A 22,166-nucleotide genomic window follows, 5' to 3' on the forward strand; every position below is an offset into this window, starting at 1 on the left:
TGTGGACATCCATGTCGAATAAAGCACTTGGCTTTCCTGCACACAACAACAACAACAACAAAGCTTTAAGTTTATGTTATAAAAATCGAGAAAGAAAATACGTTGAATTGGACCAACAATCACAATATTTATTACTAGTACAAGTTTCACTTTTTCAATTATATTACTGAAGTAAATCAACTTTTTGGTCATTTTCTAATTTATTGAGTAGCACCTATATAAGCAGTAATTTGTGGGACAATATATGGTCCAGCCAAATTTGTTATTGACCCAGGCCTATTGATGACACGTTCTAGCGGTTTCCCGCAAATTTGACAGCTTGAAGCGAACAACACACTGTAACTAGTAGCTAACGTCCCTCTACAGAGCAAAGTCGCTTCCAAGTCAGCAATCCTCACCTCTATGACGGCAAATAAACTATATTTCTTCTAAGTATTATTGTACTAGAGGACGAAGATTAGCTAAACATGCTGCACTATACAATGTGACCCCGGATTTCCACTGAATCCGAAATGGCCGCGGACCGACACATGCACGCCGGCAGACTCTTTCCGTTTTTATTCAAGTCTATGTATCCGTTTCCACTGCCTGCGGAATGTCATCGACATGCTGTTGCTGTATTACATTCCACCGCTAAATATACGCACAGCTTCTATTTTTGCCGGACGCCGCAACTAATCCGTTCGATTTAGCTAAAATCTGTTAGTGTTGGACAGTAAGTTATGCATGAAAAAAAAAGGTATCCGGTTTAATTTTCTGTCTTCAAGGCGGAAAGTATTTTACACTTTGAAAGGTCCTAATGGGCGGCAACAGATGAAGTCAACTTGTCAAACGTTTTCAGACTTAATGTCATCTTGTTAACACAAATGAAGGACAACATGCTGTTTCTGAAGGGCCAAAATTTAAAAAATAATGCACAGTAGGGCTGGGCGATATGGCCTTTTTTTAATACCTCGATATTTTTAGGCCATGTCACGATACACGATATATATCTCAATATTTTTGCCTTAGCCTTGAATGAACACTTGATGCATATAACCACACCAGTATGATGATTCTATGTGTCTACATTAAAATAGTCTTGTTCATATTGCATTAATATATGCTAATTTTAAACATTCATGCAGAGAGGGAAATCACAACTAAGTCAATTTACCAAAAGTGTATTTATTAAACAGTTATTAAGCAGTGGCACAAACATTCATGTCATTTCAAAACAGAAAGTGCAAGATTGTCAGAGACATTTTAAAACAAGCTATGAGTGCACTTTTGTGCATGATGTCACTAAGATGACATATCAAAACAACACTAAATTAAAGTGCACTTTTTGTACAGAACGCTACTACAATAGTGTAAAACAAATAAAGTGCACTTTTGTGCATGATGTCACACAAGATATTTCAATAAATGTCAAATAAAAATGAGCTGCATAATAGGAAATCAAAGAGTGTACGTCCTTCACTATGTGGTAGGTTCCTGCGGATGTTATCTCCTTCTGTTGTTGACTATTTTTTTCATACGGTGTTGATTGGGCATTTAGTGGGTGTGGCACCGGCCGGAGATGTTGACATGCGGAGTTTCAAGCACTCTTCATTCTCTAGCGGGTGACTTTTCAAATGATGCTACATATTAACAGTAATGCTACTTTTTGTAGCAACGCTTTTGCCCCACACTTGACAAATTACAATTGTCTGTTCGACATATTCCCACTTGAAGCCAAACCACCGCCAGACGATGGACCCTGTGCTGTTTTTCTTGGGAATTAATTCTTCCTTCATTTGTTACCAGATTCGCACCTTCTTTCTCTCGCATTACCACTCGCACCACAGCTAACGTTACCCATGCCGCTACCTCTCTGCTCCGCGAGGGCGTATACGTATGTGACGTATGCAAGAAGGTGCGCTTATTTTATGTCTCTGTGAGAAGGAGAGACAAGAAAGAGTTAGAAACGCCTGTAGTGTAATGCCCAGAGCTAAAAACAACTGCATGAGAACGTATACTCGAATATCACCATATACCGTAATTTCCGGACTATAAGGCGCACCTGACTATAAGCCGCACCAGCTAAATTTAGGGGAAAATACAGATTGCTCCATATATAAGCCGCACCCGACTATAAGCCGCAGGCGTTTTGATGTGTAATTACCGTAGTATATAGGGATTCCTGCTACCACGGAGGGGATTGTCGGGACAGAGATGACTGCTTGGGAACGCAAAGCGTCCCATTTATTAACAATAAATCTTTCAATCATTCAATCAAACTTTCACATCTTTGACATGGCGAACAGCATTCGTGCAGAGTACAAATAATACAACGGTGCAAAGTAATACAAAGTGCTCGCCTGTAACACGGCAGTAAAAGTGCAGTCCCGCGGCCGTTTACGTTATCAAAATAACCAGCCTAGGAGAAGAACAGGTCCAAAATGGCGTCGTCAGCCACTCTCTCTCCTTTGTTCTCGCTCTCAAAACCTTCCTCTTCGTCAGTGGAATCAACGGCTTCGGCTTCGTCAGCCGTTACGCCGTCCTCTTCATCATCATCATATGCACTTCTCCGTTTGTTTTCCATATTGAGGGTGTTTGCATGAACACTTCCTTTGCGCAAACTGTCGCTGACGCTCTCTCCTACTCTTTGTTTTGCTCTCGTTACCTGGCGCCAGATGTCTGCCTCGGTCTCGCGCATCCTCGGTAGTGCGCGCCCCTGGTTACCGTAAGCCGTAGAAAAGCCGCACCGTTGTATAAGCCGCAGGGACCAGAACGAGGGAAAAAAGTAGCAGCTTATAGTCCGGAAATTACGGTAGTTATTTTCTATATCGCACAGAGACAAACCCGCGATATATCGAGAATATCGATATATCGCCCAGCCCGAATGCACAGGCATATCCGGGGCAGCTAACCTGTGTCAAACATCAGCTGATACGGAGACTGGGAAAGCAGAGGACTGATTGTGTGACACGCTCGCCAAGGATAATGTTGCTGTTGTATTGCTGCTTGCTACAAAATATAAAGTGGTTTACCAAGACAGGATTATTTGTTTCTGTTTCTCTGGAAGGACAGAATAAACGTTTTGTGGTTCGCTTTATTACAACTTCCCTTATCATGTGAGTGCGCACGGATTCGCCTGATCTTGTAAAAGTCCAGGCTATTTCTCTGCAACAAAACGGTGGTGGGGATTGCCGGACGGCAGAGACCGGCACCCTCCCGCGGTGAAACCGGTCCGCGGTTGTTTTGTACTGAGTGGAAATCCAGGGTAGGAGTATATGCTAATCACTAAACGTAAGCTAAAGCTCCTGAATGTAAACAATGGTGAGCAGATCAATACAAATATATACAGTTACTATACCATGTAAAGAGTGAGTAAAGAGTTGTTACTTCTTGTTTATGCATTACTATGTCTCCAGTCACAAATATAAGTGGCAGGGAAAAGTAAACAATGATGTAACACTACATAGAACACTTCATTTTATACTAAATACAAAACCCAAACACCAGTGAAGTTGGCACGTTTTGTAAATCGTAAATAAAAACAGAATACAACGATTTGCTAATCCTTTTCTACCTATATTCAATTGAATAGACTGCAAAGACAAGATACTTAACGTTCGAACTGAGAAACAAAAATGTTTGCAAATATTAGCTAATTTGGAATTTGATGCCTGGAACATGTTTCAATAAAGCTGGCACAAGAGGCAAAAAAGACTGAGAGAGTTGAGGAATACTCATCAAAGACTTATTTGGAACATCCCACAGGTCAACAGGTTAATTGGGAACAGGTGGGTGCCATGATTGGGTATAAAAGCCGCTTCAATGAAATGCTTAGTCATTCCCAAACAAGGATGGGGCGAGGGTCACCACTTTGTGAACAAATGCGTGAGCAAATTGTCGAACAGTTTAAGAACAACATTTCTCAATGAGCTATTGCAAGGAATTTAACAATTTATGGACCATCTACGGTCCATAATATCATTAAAAGGTTTAGAGAATCTGGAGAAATCACTGCACGTAAGCAGCATGTCCATGACCTTCGATCCCTCAGGCGGTACTGCATCAACAAGCGACATCAGTGTGTAAAGGATATCACCACATGGGCTCAGGAACACTTCAGAAAACCACTGTCAGTAACTACAGTTCGTCACTACATCTGTAAGTGCAAGTTAAAACTCTACTATGCAAAGTGAAAGCCATTTATCAACAACACCCAGAAACGCCGCCGGCTTCACTGGGCCCGAACTCATCTAAGATGGACTGATGCAAAGTGTAAAAGTGTTCTGTGGTCTGACGAGTCCACATTTCAAATTGTTTTTGGAAACTGTGGACGTCCTGTCCTCCGGACCAAAGACAAAAAGAACCATCCGGACTGTTATAGGCGCAAAGTTCAAAAGCCAGCATCTGTGATGATATGGGGGTGTATTAGTGCCCAAGGCATGGGTAACTTACTCATCTGTGAAGGCACCTTTAATGCTGAAAGGTTTTGGAGCAACATATGTGGCCATCCAAGCAACATCGTTTTCATGTACGCCCCTGTTTATTTCTGCAAGACAATGCCAAGCCACATTCTGCACCTGTTACAACAGCGTGGCTTTGTAGTAAAAGAGTGCGGGTACTAGACTGGCCTGCCTGTAGTCCAGCCCTATCTCCCATTAAAAATGTGTGGCGCAATATGAAGCGTAAAATACGACAACGGAGATGTCGGAACTGTACATCAAGCAAGAATGAGAAAAGAATTACACCTGAAAAGCTTCAAAAATTGGTCCCCTCAGTTCCCAAACTTGTACTGAGTGTTGTTAAAAGGAAAGGCCATGTAACACAGTGGTAAAAATGCCCCAGTGCCAACTTTTTTGCAATGTGTTGCTGCCATTAAATTCCAAGTTAATGATTATTTGCAAAACGAATTAAAGTTTCTCAGTTCAAACGTTAAGTATCTTGTCTTCGCAGTTTATTCAACTACACGTTCATCTAATTCAGTGTTTTTCAACCTTTTTTGAGCCAAGGCACAATTTTTGCGTTGAAAAAATGCGGAGGCACACCACCAGCAGAAATCATGAAAAAATTAAACTCAGCAGTCAATATTGACAGTAAAAGGTCGTTCGGGCAAGTGTTGAATATGACTTCTAAAGGCTGAAAACAGGTCTGTGAAATGTAATCTATGCAAAAAACCACCATTACATGTTATGTAGACCAGTGTTTTTCAACCTTTTTTGAGCCAATGCACATTTTTTGCGTTGAAAAAATGCGGAGGCACACCACCAGCAGAAATCATTAAAAAACGAAACTCAATTGACAGTAAAAAGTCGTTGTCGCAATTGTTGGATATGACTTTAAATCATAACCAACTATAGTGCTATAGCTATAGTGTTGCATAACACTATAGCTCTTGTCTCAAAGTAGGTGTACTGTCACCACCTGTCACATCACACCCTGACTTATTTGGACTTTTTTGCTGTTTTCCTGTGTGTAGTGTTTTACTTCTTGTCATGCGCTCCTATTTTGGTGGCGTTTTCTCTTATTTTTGGTATTTTCCTGTAGCAGTTTCATGTCTTTCTTTGAGCGATATTTCCCGCAACTACTTTGTTTTAGCAATCAAGAATATTTCAGTTGTTTTTATCCTTCTTTGTGGGGGCATTGTTGATTGTCATGTCATGTACATTGTCTTTGCTCCACAGTCAGTCTTTGCTGTTGTCCAGTATCCTGTTTTTGTTTACTTTGTAGCCAGTTCAGTTTTAGTTTCGTTCTGCATAGCCTTCCCTAAGCTTCAATGCCTTTTCTTAGGGGCGCTCACCTTTTTTTAAATTTTAGGTTTAAGCATTAGATACTTTTTTACCTTCACGCTGCCTCCCGCTGTTTCCCACATCTACAAAGCAATTTGCTACCGGCTGCCACCTACTGATATGGAAGAGTATTACATGGTTACTCTGCCGAGCTCTAGACAGCACCGACACTCAACAACAACACATCATTTTCAGACTATAATTACTGGTTTGCAAAAAATTTTTTTAACCCATATACATAGGTGGAATTAGATAATCTCCCACGGCACACCAGACTGTATTTCACGGCACAGTGGTTGAAAAACACTGATCTAATTTACCTAATACACTCATTTAGTTATTTTTTCATTTTATATACATTAGGTTTTTGTTTAACAAAAACAACACAAGCTATCAATAAAACTTAAGAGGAAAGGCAGGGTGTCTTCCAGGGTTGCCCCATCTTTCCACCCTGGGGACGTCCCTGCTTTAGTAGACCAAACTGGGTAACAATTACATAAGTCTTTTTCTCAATGCTTCAGAACGGCTCTATATGTGGTTTACTTTCATGCAATTGATACTTTTCAAAGGACTTTATTGTATGTGAGGGTCAAGCTAACAGATGCTAACATGGAGAAACAAGTCAACCCGACTCGATGAAATAATAAAGTCGATTGGAAGAGGTTATTCCTATCAGTGGGACTGCAACAATAAAAGTTTTCATTTTAATACAAAAAAAAAAAGACTTACAGCAATGCTCGGGACGGCAGCCTCTGGTCTCTCGATCATTGTAACGCTGTCACCACCCAGCCTGCAATGAACACTCACTGAGGCAAACGCCGATAATCGTCCAACACAACGACGGAATGCCAACAAATGACAATGTTTCCAAGGCGATGTGTAATTTGATGCGATTGAACAATATCGAATAAATGAAAAATAGCAAAGTTCGCCAAAAGGGATCGAATTACACTTGGCTACTGAACGACAATGACGAGAGTCGAAGGTCTAGGAAGAAAATGATGGTTTCCAGCTCACTAGTAGTTAGACGGAACTTACTTAATACCGCTTCCGTCTGGGAATTTCAAAACAATACCGATTTAAGCGTATCTGTAGATTGTTTTAATTGTTTGGATTTTTATTTTTACTTCAATTTAGAACATTCATCTTTTAATAAAAAATATTACAACACACGCTGATACAATTATTTTACCATTCGCATGCAACAATCGTGACTCGCTGCTGTGCCCACACACCGAATTTACTATATTTTGTTTCCATCTCGGAACTTCAGATGTAAATACCTGATGTGCCTTCCCTACTGTAAATCGTTCAAACTTTTTGAATTATGACGGTGGTGATTTTTTTTTTGCGTATTTAATATCTAATTATCTAATAATAAAAAAAATAAAAATAAACAACTTACCAATATAATTATTTTATTCCCGTGATACTATAGTGTACTATAGCAGGGTTGCGTATGACGTCATAAATCGTCGTAAATAAACAGTGGCTTATTGTGGCTTACACCATCGCCTAAAACGCGGAAGGAAGTGCCAGGTCACGTGTTTGCGACCCACCTGAACGCTGAACTTACTACATTCTGCTTCCGTCTGGGAAATTCAAAATAAAACCTCGAGTTCAGCTCCGTTACTGTATAGCGGTGACCTAGAGGCACTCCCGGGTTCCTTTCTATTAGGCTACTGTTTATTTACATGAATCAGGGCAGATTTGGGTGTGTTTTGAAAGGTTTAGAGGCAAATATAAAAGCGATTATGGAAAAAAATATTAAAAATAGCATAGAGTGGATTTTTAGATTCTTAAAAAATATATTTTTTTTTAATGAGAGAAAAGATAAGTTTGTTTGCAGTTGATTTCCTGCTACAAATATTAGTCTCATCTACAATTCATGTCTGCAGTTGTTTTGATGTTGAAAAGTTCATATTTTGACTCATTATTTGGCTCTATACGTCCCTGTTGTTTAGCATGAATCTTTGCTTGCTATATCAAGATTCAGTATATGCTACTGAACCTACTAGAGATTTATTCATCTCGTTTTTTAATACTATTAAGGATTTTGTCTTGATGCTAAGGAATAGCACCAATGACGCTATAATGTGGTCATCCGTGTCAAATAAAACACTTGGCTTTCCTGCACAACAACAACTAAGTAGTTTCTGTTATGAAAATCAAGAAGAAAATAGGGTGGATTGGACCAACAATTCAAATATTAATTACTAGGACTTAACATAGCGTTATTTTATTTGCACAACCAGGTCTTCATAGCTTCATTTAGGCATACCAACCACAAAACAACACAAACTAATGCGATTTTGTGTCCTTTCCTTACCCTTAGTTCTTCTCTCATACAGTACTAATATAATAGACTCTACTATAGTAGTGTATAAGAGGAACGGCAGAGTGCAGTCATGTTAATATTCTAATATTAATATTGATGCTTGTTGTCCTGCTATTAAGCCACCGTCTAGTGGACCACGTGAGTCATTCAATCAATCAATCAATTAGTGTCTCAAAGGGCTGCACAAGCCACAACAACATCCTTGGCTCAGATCCCACATCAGGGCAAGAAAAAACTCAACCCAATGGGCACAATGAGAAACCTCGGAGGGGACTGCAGATGTGGGGACCCCCCCATTCCCTTCCCCCGGGCGACCGGTGCAATGGATGTCAAGTGGATCTAGTTAATAGTGTGAGAGTCCAGTCCATAGTGGGGCCAGCACGAGATTATCTTGCATGGAGACAAGTCAGCGGCGCAGAGACGCCACCGACTAATGCACAGAGGTGTGGTCCGGACTTTGGACAGCTAGCGAATCATCTGGGGTCACCTGATATTCTCTCCACGCAGGAGAGGGGGGCAGAGCAGAAAAGAGACGGCAGATCAACTGGTCTAAAAGGGGGTCTATTTAAAGGCTAGAGTATACAAATGAGTTTTAAGATGGGACTTAAATGCTTGTACTGAGGTAGCATCTTTAACTGTTACTGGTAGGGTATTCCAGAGTACTAGAGCCCAAATAAAAACACTCTATAGCCCGCAGACTTTTTATTCAGGTCAATGACCTATAATTATGCTGCAAACAAATGACCCAATGTAAACAACCTTCCCTAGTCATGGTGCAAAAAAAATAAAACAAATCCAACCAACACAAATTGTTTTTCGTGGGCAAAATTGGTTTTAGCCCAATGCGGCCCCCAGGTCAAAACGTTTGGTCACCCCTGTAGGAGAGAATAAACTGGATTGCATCACAGAGAGTTTGTCAAACAAATCAAATGTTCAAACAAACATTTTACAAAGTGATCGCTGCAGACACAAGCGGTCCGATTGTATTCCACAAGATGATACCTTTATGAACCACTTCTTTCGGGACTATATGAAAGCTATTTCCTATCTCTGTATTTTAACGATTGGAACACCCAAGGAACAGAACAGTAATACAGCATTTTTCTGCTCAAACTCTACTCTCACTTGTTTTAACGCTACACTCAAGCTGCTTGACCATCGTGTGAATTAAACCGCGAAGAAGAAAACAGCTATATTGTTCAAACTTTTGAAAATATGAATTGCTTTAATCATCCATCCATCCATCCATTTCTACCGCTTGAATCAATATGGTGATTTTATTTTTTTGAATTTATTACCTAAACATTTATTAAGAATGACAAACATAACATATCATTACAAATACTTTATTAGTCTGACGCAATACAATTCGCTAAACCTAAACTGACTAAATACTGCTTCCGTCTAGGAAATTCCAAATACAAAGTTTGTATAAACCGCGACTTCAGCGCACAGTAGCTATTTAAGATGCTACACATATTGTTGAATATTCTTTCTTCTTGCTTGGTGTATTTCAAAATAAAACTACAAAATGTATTTCTGCCTTCCATTGTTATTTGTATGTAGTCCAACACACTGAACAGAAATAAACTCCCTGATTGTTTAATTACTTTAGTTGGACTTTGTTTAAAATGCTTGAAAAATTACAGGTAAAAATTCACAGTAAAACAAAACAAAATTAAGGCACTTTAGAGAAGCTGTCATTCAGACATATACTAATAATGTCCCAAGAGTCTGAAGATATAATATGCATAAATGGTAAATTTAATCATTAACAAATGCATATTGAAATAATCAATAATAAACCCAATTATAATGTACAAAATATAAGTATGATAAAGATGAATACAAATTCAAACAAACAAATTAAATAAAAAAGAAGAATATATACAGCATATAATTCACCTGTTCAGAGCGCTGGTTCCTCACCTGTCCCTGATAGCCAATCAGGAGGATTCTTGTTGTCAGGTTGACGACGCTTGGTCATTGTCATTGTCTTTGCTTTGCTCTGCTTCCCCCTCGCATCTGTTATTGCTGTGCTTTGTTTTCTGCTGTTGTGCCACTTTTGCTTCATTTTTTTCCCTACATGTCGCTTTCCGTCTCTGCATCCTGTGGTCAAGCCCTTATGCCTCACCGTGTCAGAACGAACCAGCCAAAAATAAGTGTAAGTAGGGCTCCACATTTTAAAATGCACTAGCTCGATGCTAATTTACATGGGATACACCTGGGTATGGTCTGATTGGCAACAATAAATTGGCCTTAGTGTGAGTATGAATGTTGTCTATCTGTGTTGGCACTGTGATGAGGTGGTGACTTGTCCAGGGTGTAGCTGGGATAGATTCCAGGACCACCCGCAACCCCGAGAGGGACAGGCAGTAGAAATTGGATGGATGGCATGGATTAGCATTTGTGATTTTACATGGCTATTTCAACGCCTCTAAATTTTTTCATTATTATTACCATTCATTACCACATTAACACACACAAAAGTACTGAACATTGGTACAGTTGAGTACCGGTATCAATTCCCGATGTGAAAGATACCATCCCTAATCATGATGACTAACACTTTCTCCTAATAAAAGCTTATTCTACTTAATAATATAATATTATATATCTTCAATACCAAGTGTTTATATGTTAAACCCAAGGGTTTTATATACTTCCTCATATGTTGATACATTTGAGCATTGCTGCCACCCAGCTGGCGGTTTTTGTATAAGTTTGAGAATTCATGAAATACGAATGCTAACACAAGCTTCTAAAGTGATTAAAAAAAAATAATAGTAACTGTTGATGATGTGTTCAAGTGTTTCACTGCTGAAATATGTATTGTCAAAATGGATCAAACAATAAATCAATTTCACATGTGGGGGGCCTGAGCACAGACCTTTTTTTTTAGGGTCATTTCCATTGTTGTAGACAACCATATGCTGAGACGTATGAATTGGTACAAACACAATTCCTCCTTTGTTTATTCATAGTAGTTATACAGTGTCTCAAAACACAGCATATATTTAACCTATAATATCTTTCTTTTTCATGACAAGCTCATACAGTATGTGTTCATTGCTTGTCCAAACTCTGTTATGAGAGATGTTATCACACCTGTAGTCATTTGCACAACTTCTATTTAATTTTTTCAAACTGCTCTATTTGGCCATTAACATGACATGCGATGGTGCAATGGACGCCAAGTGGATCTAGATCAGTATTTTTCAACCACTGTGCCGCAGCACACTAGTGTGCCGTGAGATACAGTCTGGTGTGCCGTGGGAGATTATCTAATTTCACCTATATGGGTTAAAAATATTTTTTTGCAAACCAGTAATTATAGCCTGCAAATGATGTGTTGTTGTTGAGTGTCGGTGCTGTCTAGAGCTCGGCAGAGTAACCGTGTAATACTCTTCCATATCAGTAGGTGGCAGCCGGTAGCTAATTGCTTTGTAGATGTGGGAAACAGCGGGAGGCAGTGTGCAGGTAAAAAGGTATCTAATGCTTAAACCAAAAATAAAAAAAAGGTGAGTGCCCCTAAGAAAAGGCATTGAAGCTTAGGGAAGGCTATGCAGAACGAAACTAAAACTGAGCTGGCTACAAAGTAAACAAAAACAGGATGCTGGACAACAGCAAAGACTGACTGTGGAGCAAAGACAATGTACATGACATGACAATCAACAATGCCCCCACAAAGAAGGATAAAAACAACTCAAATATTCTTGATTGCTAAAACAAAGTAGATGTGGGAAATATCGCTCAAAGGAAGACATGAAACTGCTACAGGAAAATACCAAAAATAAGAGAAAAAGCCACCAAAATAGGAGCGCATGACAAGAAGTAAAACACTACACACAAGAAAACAGCAAAAAAGTCCAAATAAGTCAGGGTGTGATGTGACAGGTGGTGACAGTACACCTACTTTGAGACAAGAGCTATAGTGATGCATAGTTGGTTATGATTTAAAGTCATATCCAACAATTACGACAACGACTTTTTTACTGTCAACTGAGTTTCGTTTTTTAATGATTTCTGCTGGTGGTGTGCCTCCGCATTTTTTCAACGCAAAAAATGTGCCTTGGCTCAAAAAAGGTTGAAAAACACTGATCTAGATCATAGTGTGAGAGTCCAGTCCATAGTGGGGCCTCATCTGTGGTCACCTGACAACCTCTTCACGCAGGAGAGGGGGGCAGAGCAGAAAAGAGACGTCAGATCAACTGGTCTAAAAAGATCTATTTAAAGGCTAGAGTATACAAATAAGATGGGACTTAAATACTTCTACTGAGGTAACATCTCCAACTGTTACCGGGAGGACATTCCAGAGTACTGGAGCCCCAATAGAAAACGCTCTCTCTTTTTCTGGGCTCTGGGAATCACTAATAAGCCGGAGTTCTTAGGATACAGATTTATTGCCGGAACATATGGTACAATACAATCAGCAAGATGGAAGGAGCTAGACCGTTTAGTATTTTATACGTAAGTAGTAAAACCTTAAAGTCGCATCTTAAGTGCACAGGAAGCCAGTGCAGGTGAGCCAGTATAGGCATAATATGATCAAACTTTCTTGTGTGACGTGTTTCTTTAAAGGGGAACGGCACTTTTTTTTTAGAATTTTGCCTATTGTTCACAATTATTATGAGAGACAAGAACACGCATGTCTTTTTTAAAAAAAAAATATATATTTTAAAGAAGATAAATAAAAGCCTGAAAGATGCGGCTAATGGGAGTCACCATTGTAGCCTTCAAAGCCCTCTAAAAAACCCCTTCAAAATCCTCTATCAATGTTTTATATACACACTGCAAATATATATATACCTGTAATGTAGTAGCAGACACGTTCATAACAATATGTAATATGCACAATATTTACCGTATTTTGATCGGGACTGATTTCTTCCGCACCTTGATTTCTGTTTCCATAGCAGTGCACGTCTGACTTCTGGCAACATGTGTGTTCCTACTTCCGGAATAAAACACAAATGTGTTTTCTAATCATGGCAGACTTGGTAAGAGACAACAAAGATGACTATTTTTGGACAAATGAGGATTCACAACCTTATATTTTTGAAGCTGAATATACTGCTGCTTATAGAAGCGAGCACGAAGGAAGAGTGAGACGTTGGTGCAGACAGAAGCTGGGAGAGTGAGGTGAAACCGATTTTGATGCTATAAATATGGAACTTGAAGCCAAACTATTTCGACATAAATGGATTGCTTACCCAAAATCAACAGGAAACATAATCGGCCAGCTGGACCAGACGAACAACTGTCCATTGAGTGAGTCACTTTAATATCGATCATGATACATGCAGTATGCCATGCGTGTTATTACAACTACAGTACATACACTGTCTGGCTAGTTCAGCTGTGTACAAAAAAAAACATGATATGTGGGCTAATACTTTACAGATACTGTAACATGATTGTCCATGTTTTTCAGTCAGTACAGATGAATGTCGTATCGCAGTGTTGTGCATTACAAACTCAAACGCGTTTTCGTGTTTATGTAGAAGCCTGCTTATCTGCCATAGCTATGTTTTATGGCTCATACCATAGCATGGCGATAGACTATAAAAACAGTTCCTCAGTGTTTGCTCTTACAATAACAACGTTGTTACAGCTTGGTTATTATACAGGTTACGTAACGTAAATGAAGTATTGTTGACGGATTTGTAATGCATTTTTAAAGTTATTTAGAGGTAGAATTGATTGCTCTCAATAGCTGCATTGCTAGCCACCTATGATGAGCCAATTTTTAAATGTTATAAAGCGGAAAAAAATGATTGTGAGCGATAGGCAAAATTCCAAAAAAGTGCAGTTCCCCTTTAAGCATGTCCAGCGCGTTGATACCCCACGGACGGATGGGCACTGCTGCCGGGTGTCCTTGTTTCCGTGTCTGATGCCCCTGTTGTCTTACCGCAGTGCTTCCTGTGTTCTCCTGTAATCCCCTGTTGTTCCCCTCTGGATTCTGGACTGTCTCCCTTCATCCTCGACCTCCTTTTTGCACACCTTGACGCCTCTCTCAGTCCCACGGACCTCCCGCTTGGATCACGGACCTTCTTCTGCTTGCCCCTTTGGACTTGTCTGCTTCCTCATCCAACAATTAGGTAATACTCAACAGTAATCATTCATACACATAGTCTCCCACCATACACCCCTTTTGGATTAGTCACACTCCATTTCCTTAGTTTAAGTATTATTGTTTTATCATTATATATATATTGTATATATATATATATATATATATATATATATATATATATATATATATATATATATATATATATATATATATATATATATATATTAAATCATAGTGCTTTACTGGCCCCTTGTGTCTGTGTCGTCAACTCTCCCTGCAATACATAACAATATATGTATGCATCATGGCAATTCATGCGATGACGTCATATCGACCACACCCCCACCACCACAGGTATTTTGGCAATTTAGGGGAAACCCTGACATTAACAAAACAAAAAATGTCGTGTGGTCAGGCCGTGTGTCCTCCTTTCGCCGGGCGTGTCTTCTTTTGCGGCGCTGTCGGGGCGGGGTTTCCTGGATGCCTCAGGTGTCCGGCATTTTGAGTATTGTTTACACAACGTGCAGTACGCTACTTAATATGTCCGTGTGGAAACTCGTTCGGTACACCTCCGCACCGAACCGGAACCCCCGTACCGAAACGGTTCGATAAAATACCCGTACCGTTACACCCCTAGTAAATGGTAAATTAAAACAGAATACAATGATTTGCAAATCCTTTTCAACTTATATTCAATTGAATAGACTGCAAATACAAGATATTTAATGTTTGAACTGAGAAACTCATACACCCCCATACCATCACAGATGCTGGCTTTTGAGCTGTGCACCTTTAACAATCTGGATGGTTCTTTTCTTCTTTGTTCCGGAGGACACGACGTCCACAGTTTCCAAAAACACTTTGGAAATGTGGACTCGTCAGACCACAGAACACTTTTTCACTTTGCATCAGTCCATCTTAGATGAGCTCGGCCCCAGCGTAATCGGCGGAGTTTCTGGGTGTTGTTGATAAATGGCTTGCACTTTCAATCAATCAATCAATCAATCAAAGTTTATTTATATAGCTCTGAATCACGAGTGTCTCAAAGGGCTGCACAAGCCATGACGACATCCTCTGCTCAGATCCCACATCAGGGCAAGAAATAACTCAACCCAATAGGATTACAATGTGAAACCTTGGAGGGGACCACAGATGTGGGGACCCCCTGCGCGACCGGTGCAATGGAGGTCGAGTGGATCCAGCATAATATTGTGAGAGTCCAGTCCAGCCCTGCGATGAGGTGGCGACTTGTCCAGGGTGTACCCCGCCTTCCGCCCGATTGTAGCTGAGATAGGCTCCAGCGCCCCCCGCGACCCCAAAGGGAATAAGCGGTAGAAAATGGATGGGTTGGAGTCCAGTCCATAGTGGGGCCAGCAGGAGATCATCTTGAGTGGAGACAGGTCAGCAGCGTAGAGACGTCCCCAACTGATGCACAGATGAGTGGTCCACCCTGGGTTCCGACTTTGGACAGCTAGCGCGTCATCTATGGTCACCGAATCTGCGCTCCACCTCTCCACGAAGGAGAGGGGGGCAGAGCAGAAAAGAAACGGCAGATCAACTGGTCTAAAAGGGGGGTCTATTTAAAGGCTAGAGTATACAAATGAGTTTTAAGATGGGACTTAAATGCTTCTACTGAGGTAGCATCTCTAACTGTTATCGGGAGGGCATTCCAGAGTACTGGAGCCCGAATAGAAAACGCTCTATAGCCTGCAGACTTTTTTTGGGCTCTGGGAATCACTAATAAGCCGGAGTTCTTTACATAGTAGAGCTTTAACTTGCACTTACAGATGTAGCTACGAACTGTAGTTACTGACAGTGGTTTTCTGAAGTGTTCCTGATCCCATGTGGTGATATCCTTTGCACACTGATGTCGCTTTTTGATGCGGTACCGTCTGAGGGATTTAAGATCACAGGCTTGCCCCTTACGTGCAGTGATTTCTCCATATTCTCTGAACCTTTTGATGATATTACGCACGGTAGATGGTGAAATCCCTAAATTCCTTGCAAAAGCTGGTGGAGAAATGTTGTTCCTAAACAATTTGCTCACGCATTTGTTGACAAAGTGGTGACCCTCGCCCCATCCTTGTTTGTGAATGACTGAGCATTTCATGGAAGCTGCTTTTATACCCAATCATGGCACCCACCTGTTCCCAATTAGTCTGTTCACCTGTGGGATGTTCCAAATAAGTGTTTGATGAGCATTCCCCAACTTTCTCAGTCTTTTTTGCCACTTGTGCCAGCTTTTTTGAAACATGTTGCAGGCATCAAATTCCAAATGAGCTAATATTTGCAAAAAATAACACAGTTTTCCAGTTGGAACATTAAATATCTTGTCTTTGCAGTCTATTCAATTTAATATAAATTGAAAAGGATTTGCAAATCATTGTATTCTGTTTTTATTTACCATTTACACAACGTGCAAACTTCACTGGTATATTTACTAGTAGATAAGAGTAAACATGTTATTGATAAAGGATTGATACTTAATAGTAATTGTAGCGTTGGAATCATTACATGTTAGCTTGTTATTAAACGCTGCCAAGTTTGTTACGTTATTGTTTTGTTACTTGGAATTACTCATATTAATAATTCTGTTTTCTACATTCATACTTTTAAGTCTTTTTTTTAAAAAGTTGGTTTGGTCGAGCTTTTACTGCAGTTGACATTCTTTGGGTGACGTGGATGTGTCACATGTGTAGTTACCATAGCAACGCGCTGTCCTGGGAGCTACAGGGTTTAAAATGAACGCAACTATGAATTACTGAAACAAGTTATTCACAAAGGTTATGAATCAGCATGGATACAAAGCACACCAACATTGTGAATGACTTTTATTTGCAAAATGTACACTTTCAATAAATAAAAGACCTCTTGGATTATTAAACATGTGTCAGTTTAGTACATGATGTCAATACAAAAATGAGGCAGAAATGAATCATCCATCATCATAAAGATGTCCTCTTGTATAACCAACACTATCAAGTAGTATCTTCATGATCAAGCACAAGGTTTGACCCAACCTTTACTTTAAACAAAGGAGGTGAATAAAATACTCAATCATAACAAAAATACACCAAAGAATAACCTCATAATAAACATCACGTGTGTCCTCAAGGGACTAAAAGTGCTGCGTCTCAGATGGAACACTTGTGTCAGTACACTTGAATAAGTACACAGAGTCTTTGTACACTTACCAAAAATAATATTTACCTTCTTCTCTCCTTTTTAATGCAATTTGAAACCACTAATTCTAAATGTTTTTGCAGCACATACGTACTGGAAAGACTAAATGTACGTACACAAGTGCACACATTGAAACACAGCATAAAGCATTAAGTTTTATCCAATTGATTCAAGCATTGTGATACTCTCAACATGGTAATAATAATAATAAATAATTAAAGCTGCAAGCAGCGATGGACGGGACCGACTTTGACGGCACATAAAATCCAAACCATCCATCCATCCATCCATTTTCTACCGCTTATTCCCTTTGGGGTCGCGGGGGTCGCTGGAGCCTATCTCAGCTACAATCGGGCGGAAGGCGGGGTATAAAATCCAAACCGAAACAGTAATTAAAACTCTTTGGTCAACTTTTAATCAGAAGGGTTCAATCTCTCTCCTGTGCTAGTTTGAAGTCGACACGACAAACTCGCTCAGAGGAGATAATGTTTGAAAAAAGGTGAACGGTTTTTACAAAACCTTTGTTTTGAAGGGGGCATTGCAAACTTCCTGTTGATTTTTGCTGGGGATTGTCAATATATGAAATGTAGGTCTAAGCGAGACCGACCTAGAGGTTTTTGTTTCATGTCTCTCAGACGTTCCTACTGGAAGTTACAGGCAGTTTTGTCTGAGTTTTCCTCCTAGGAGCAGTTGTGTCCGTGTTTTCTTCCTAGGGGGCGCTAGAGCGCAATTTTGAGTTTTTTTTCATCAAATCGCAATTTTTGCCAGTCCTGAATGTGTGTGTCCAGTTTGGTGAGTTTTGAAGCATGTTAAGAGGGTCAAATTACAGGTCAAAGAGGCAAAAGAGACTGTTTTTACTAAAATTTTGTTTTGAAGGGGGAATTGCTAACTTCCTGTTGATTTTTGCTGAAGGATATCAATGTATGAAATCTAGGTCTAAGTCAGACCTACATAGAAGTTTCTATGTTTCATGTCTCTACGACATTCCTACCGGAAGTTACAAGCAGTTTTGTCTGTTTTTTCCTAGGGGGCGCTAGAGCGCAATTTTGAGTTTTGGGGTTTGGTTTTTTATTAAATGGCAATTTTCGCCAGTCCTGATGTGTGTGTCAAATATGGTGAGTTTTGAAGCATGTTAAGGGGGTCAAATTAGAGCTCAAAGAGTCGGTGGAATAATAATAATAATAAAACGCACAAAATACAATAGGGTCCTCTGTCCCAAAGGGACATTGCGGTCCCTAATAATAATAATATGTCTTATAGGATCTTCAAGATTCTGAGAGCAGCCAGCGGACACACACTTTTACTGCACTTTCCTGTGTACTACTTTGTAATACTACCAATATATCCTCTGTTACCTTTATTTTTATGGAGAAACGGCAGTTTGACGTGTAAAAAAAAAAAAAAGTATGCCACTTTTGTATCAAAAAGTACATAAAAAAACAAGCAGGTTGTTAAAGGGGTTTTATTCTGATCCTTGAGTCTTTTCAAACGGTATTTCCCAAGTTCATTTAAATAAGATACTTAAATATCAAGTTATAAATCTGCCTTCTTCTCCACCGAGGCGACAAACTCCTCCGCTGACAACGCCTTCGGTTGCAATTGGTCAGGGTCGAAGGTCAGCTCCAGGGGCACCTCGGTTTTCGTAGGTCCTGGCTTTTTGTATAATTTGGTTTTGGACAAAACATTTTCATAAAAATGTCGCAACCGGTTTTCATACAGCGTCTGGGGAACAACAAACATAACAAACTAGTCGGCTTATCGGTCAGTGGCCTTGTGGTTAGAGTGTCCGCCCTGAGATCGGTAGGTCGTGAGTTCAAACCCCGGCCGAGTCATACCAAAGACTATAAAAATGGGACCCATTACCTCCCTGCTTGGCACTCAGCATCAAGGGTTGGAATTGGGGGTTAAATCACCAAAATGATTCCCGAGCGTGGCCAACGCTGCTGCTCACTGCTCCCCTCACCTCCCAGGGGGTGGAACACGGGTATGGGTCAAATGCAGAGGGTAATTTCACCACACCTAGTGTGTGTGTGACAATCATGGGTACTTTAATTTTATCAGAATAGAGCGTCCTAACAAGGAATGTGACTTTCTGTGAAGAATTGGACAGATTCATTGGATTTACATTATGGGGAAAGATGCTGTGGTTTTTGGCGGTCCTTTTGGAACGGATTATTATTGGAAAGTCGAGGTACTGCCGTATTTAAATGAGTACCGTATTTTTCGGACTATAAGTCGCAGTTTTTTTCATAGTTTGGCCAGGCTCCAGTGCGATTTATATACGTTTTTTTCCTTCTTTATTATGCATTTTCGGCAGGTGCGACTTATACTCCGGTGCGACTTATACTCCGCAAAATACGGTAATTATGATTGCTGTGTACATTATCACCATAACAGGTTAAAAAGCAAGATCAAGAAAAGAATCAACGGCAAATTCTAATTCGTAATTTTGCTTTTCCCTCCAGCACAGAGGCGCACTGAATTCTCACACGGAATCTCAGTTTTTGACATTTATTATATTTTATCAAAAGAAAAATAAAAGGTGTTTAGGCCAAATATAAGCAGTTTTAGGTTTGGCTTAAAAAAGTGAACCGAACTGCGGCCTTAAAACAGTGATTATGGCATACGGTTATACTGTAGTGTGTGTATAAAAAGATGCTTAGCTCCACAAGCAAACGTAGAGCCGATTGTTAAGTACGCCGACTGAAACTGAAGAAGTATGTTGGCCCTTCAGAGAGGAAAAGGTTTCAACCGTGACGTGAATGTGTTTGCTACATCGTTCATTCAACGTAACTTTTGATCAACATGCTCTCAAACTCGACCTAAAGTTTTCAATTTCGAGAACACTTTTATTATATTTGATTGATTTGAGGTAAAAGTACTAGTAGCCTTTCAATCAAAACTTACACTTTATAAAAAATGCGTCACATTTTACAAACCCCAAAGCCAGTGAAGTTGGCACGTTGTCTCAATCGTAAAAAAAAAAAAAAGAATACAATGATTTGCAAATCTTTTTCAACTTATATTCAATTGAATAGACTGCAAGACAAGATACTTAATGTTCGAACTGAGAAACATAATTTTTTTTGGCAAATAATCATTAACTTAGAATTTAATGACAGCAACACATTGCAAAAAAGTTGGTACAGGGGCATTTTACCACTGTGTTACATGGCCTTTCCTTTTAACGACACTCAGTAAACCTTTGGGAACTGAGGAGACCAATTTTTGAAGCTTTTCAGGTGGAATTCTTTCCCATTCTTGCTTGATGTACAGCTTAAGTTGTTCAACAGTCCGCTGGTCTCCGTAGTAGTATTTTAGGCTTCATAATGCATCACACATTTTCAATGGGAGACAGGTCTGGACTACAGGCAGGCCAGTCTAGTACCCGCACTCTTTTACTATGAAGCCACGCTGTTGTAACATGTGGCTTGGCATTGTCTTGCTGAAATAAGCAGGGGCGTCCATGATAACGTTGCTTGGATGGCAACATATGTTGCTCCAAAACCTGTATGTACCTTTCAGCATTAATGGCGCCTTCACAGATGTGTAAATTACCCATGCCTTGGGCACTAATACACCCACATACCATCACACATGCTGGGTTTTGAACTTTGCGCCTATAACAGTCCGGATGGTTCTTTTCCTCTTTGTTCCGGAGGACACGACGTCCACAGTTTACAAAAACAATTTGAAATGTGGACTCGTCAGACCACAGAACACTTTTCCACTTTGCATCAGTCCATCTTAGATGAGCTTGGGCCCAGCGAAGCCGGCTGCGTTTCTGGGTGTTGTTGATAAATGACTTTGGCTTTGCATAGTTGAGTTTTAACTTGCTCTTACAGATGTAGCGACAAACTGTAGTTAGGGTTAGAAACATGTTGCAGGCATCAAATTCCAAATGAGCTAATATTTGCTAAAAATAAAGTTTTCCAGTTCGAATGTTAAATATCTTGTCTTTGCAGTCTATTCAATTGAACATAAGTTGAAAAAGATTTGCAAATCATTGTATTCTGTTTTTATTTACGATTTACACAACGTGCCAACTTCACTGGTTTGGGGTTTTGTACATCCTGGTTCCATCCGACCCCCACATGCACCATATGATAATGATGATGATGATGATGGACATTCCAGGATGTAAACAACTGTTGGCGGATATGGCAGCTAGTGTCTGCTAGCATGAGCCTGGTAGAGTGTCACATTGGTGTCATTGTGAGGACGTGGATTTTCACTTCTAGTGCCCCAACGTTCCATTGCTCGTGAGCAAATGTCATCAAAATAATACAATTCCAAAAGGTATACTGTCATGCATCATAAATAATTCAAATAGGCTATATTTTTCCATCTGAGTGGTGAAACCGTCACATTCCGTATCGGTTGCCTGTCCACTTGCTGTGCTTTGTTATCTGTTGTCCACTAGGTGGCACACCAGGCACAATTCAACCTGCACTTGAGCAAAGTCAGTTGACTGATTGGTCACTCCTCCTTCAGCCCTTTGTAGTCACCCTATTTTGGAAGTGTTTCCTGTTCTAGTTGTTCATCCTCTTGGCGTCTTAATTTTTCTACCAGTCCTTTTGTTTTTAAAATTTTTGGTTACTTACACCATCCCCTTCAGTGTTGACATCTTTTGACTTTTAATTGAATGTACAGTACAGGCCAAAAGTTAGGATACACCTTCCAATTTCAATGCGTTTTCTTTATTTCCATGACTATTTACATTGTAGGTTGTCACCGAAGGCATCAAAACTATGACACCTGTGAAGTGAAAACCATTTCAGGTGACTACCTCTTGAAGCTCCTT

At 39.9% G+C, this 22,166-nt stretch overlaps 1 protein-coding gene across 2 annotated transcripts in view; it reads right to left on the reverse strand.

Moving 5' to 3' along the window:
• The window catches only part of LOC133575259 (septin-7-like), a 91,715-nt gene extending 84,933 nt beyond the window's left edge, over window positions 1–6,782 (reverse strand). For both annotated transcript variants that reach the window (XM_061927861.1, XM_061927860.1), the window contains exon 1: window positions 6,495–6,782. In XM_061927861.1, coding sequence (XP_061783845.1) covers window positions 6,495–6,533 — 39 coding nt within the window. In that variant the 5' untranslated portion in view covers window positions 6,534–6,782. The remainder of the gene's footprint in view (window positions 1–6,494) is intronic.
• Between the last annotated feature and the right edge of the window lie 15,384 nt (window positions 6,783–22,166).

Source organism: Nerophis lumbriciformis, linkage group LG35, assembly GCF_033978685.3.
Source record: "Nerophis lumbriciformis linkage group LG35, RoL_Nlum_v2.1, whole genome shotgun sequence".
Taxonomy (NCBI): Eukaryota; Metazoa; Chordata; class Actinopteri; order Syngnathiformes; family Syngnathidae; genus Nerophis; species Nerophis lumbriciformis.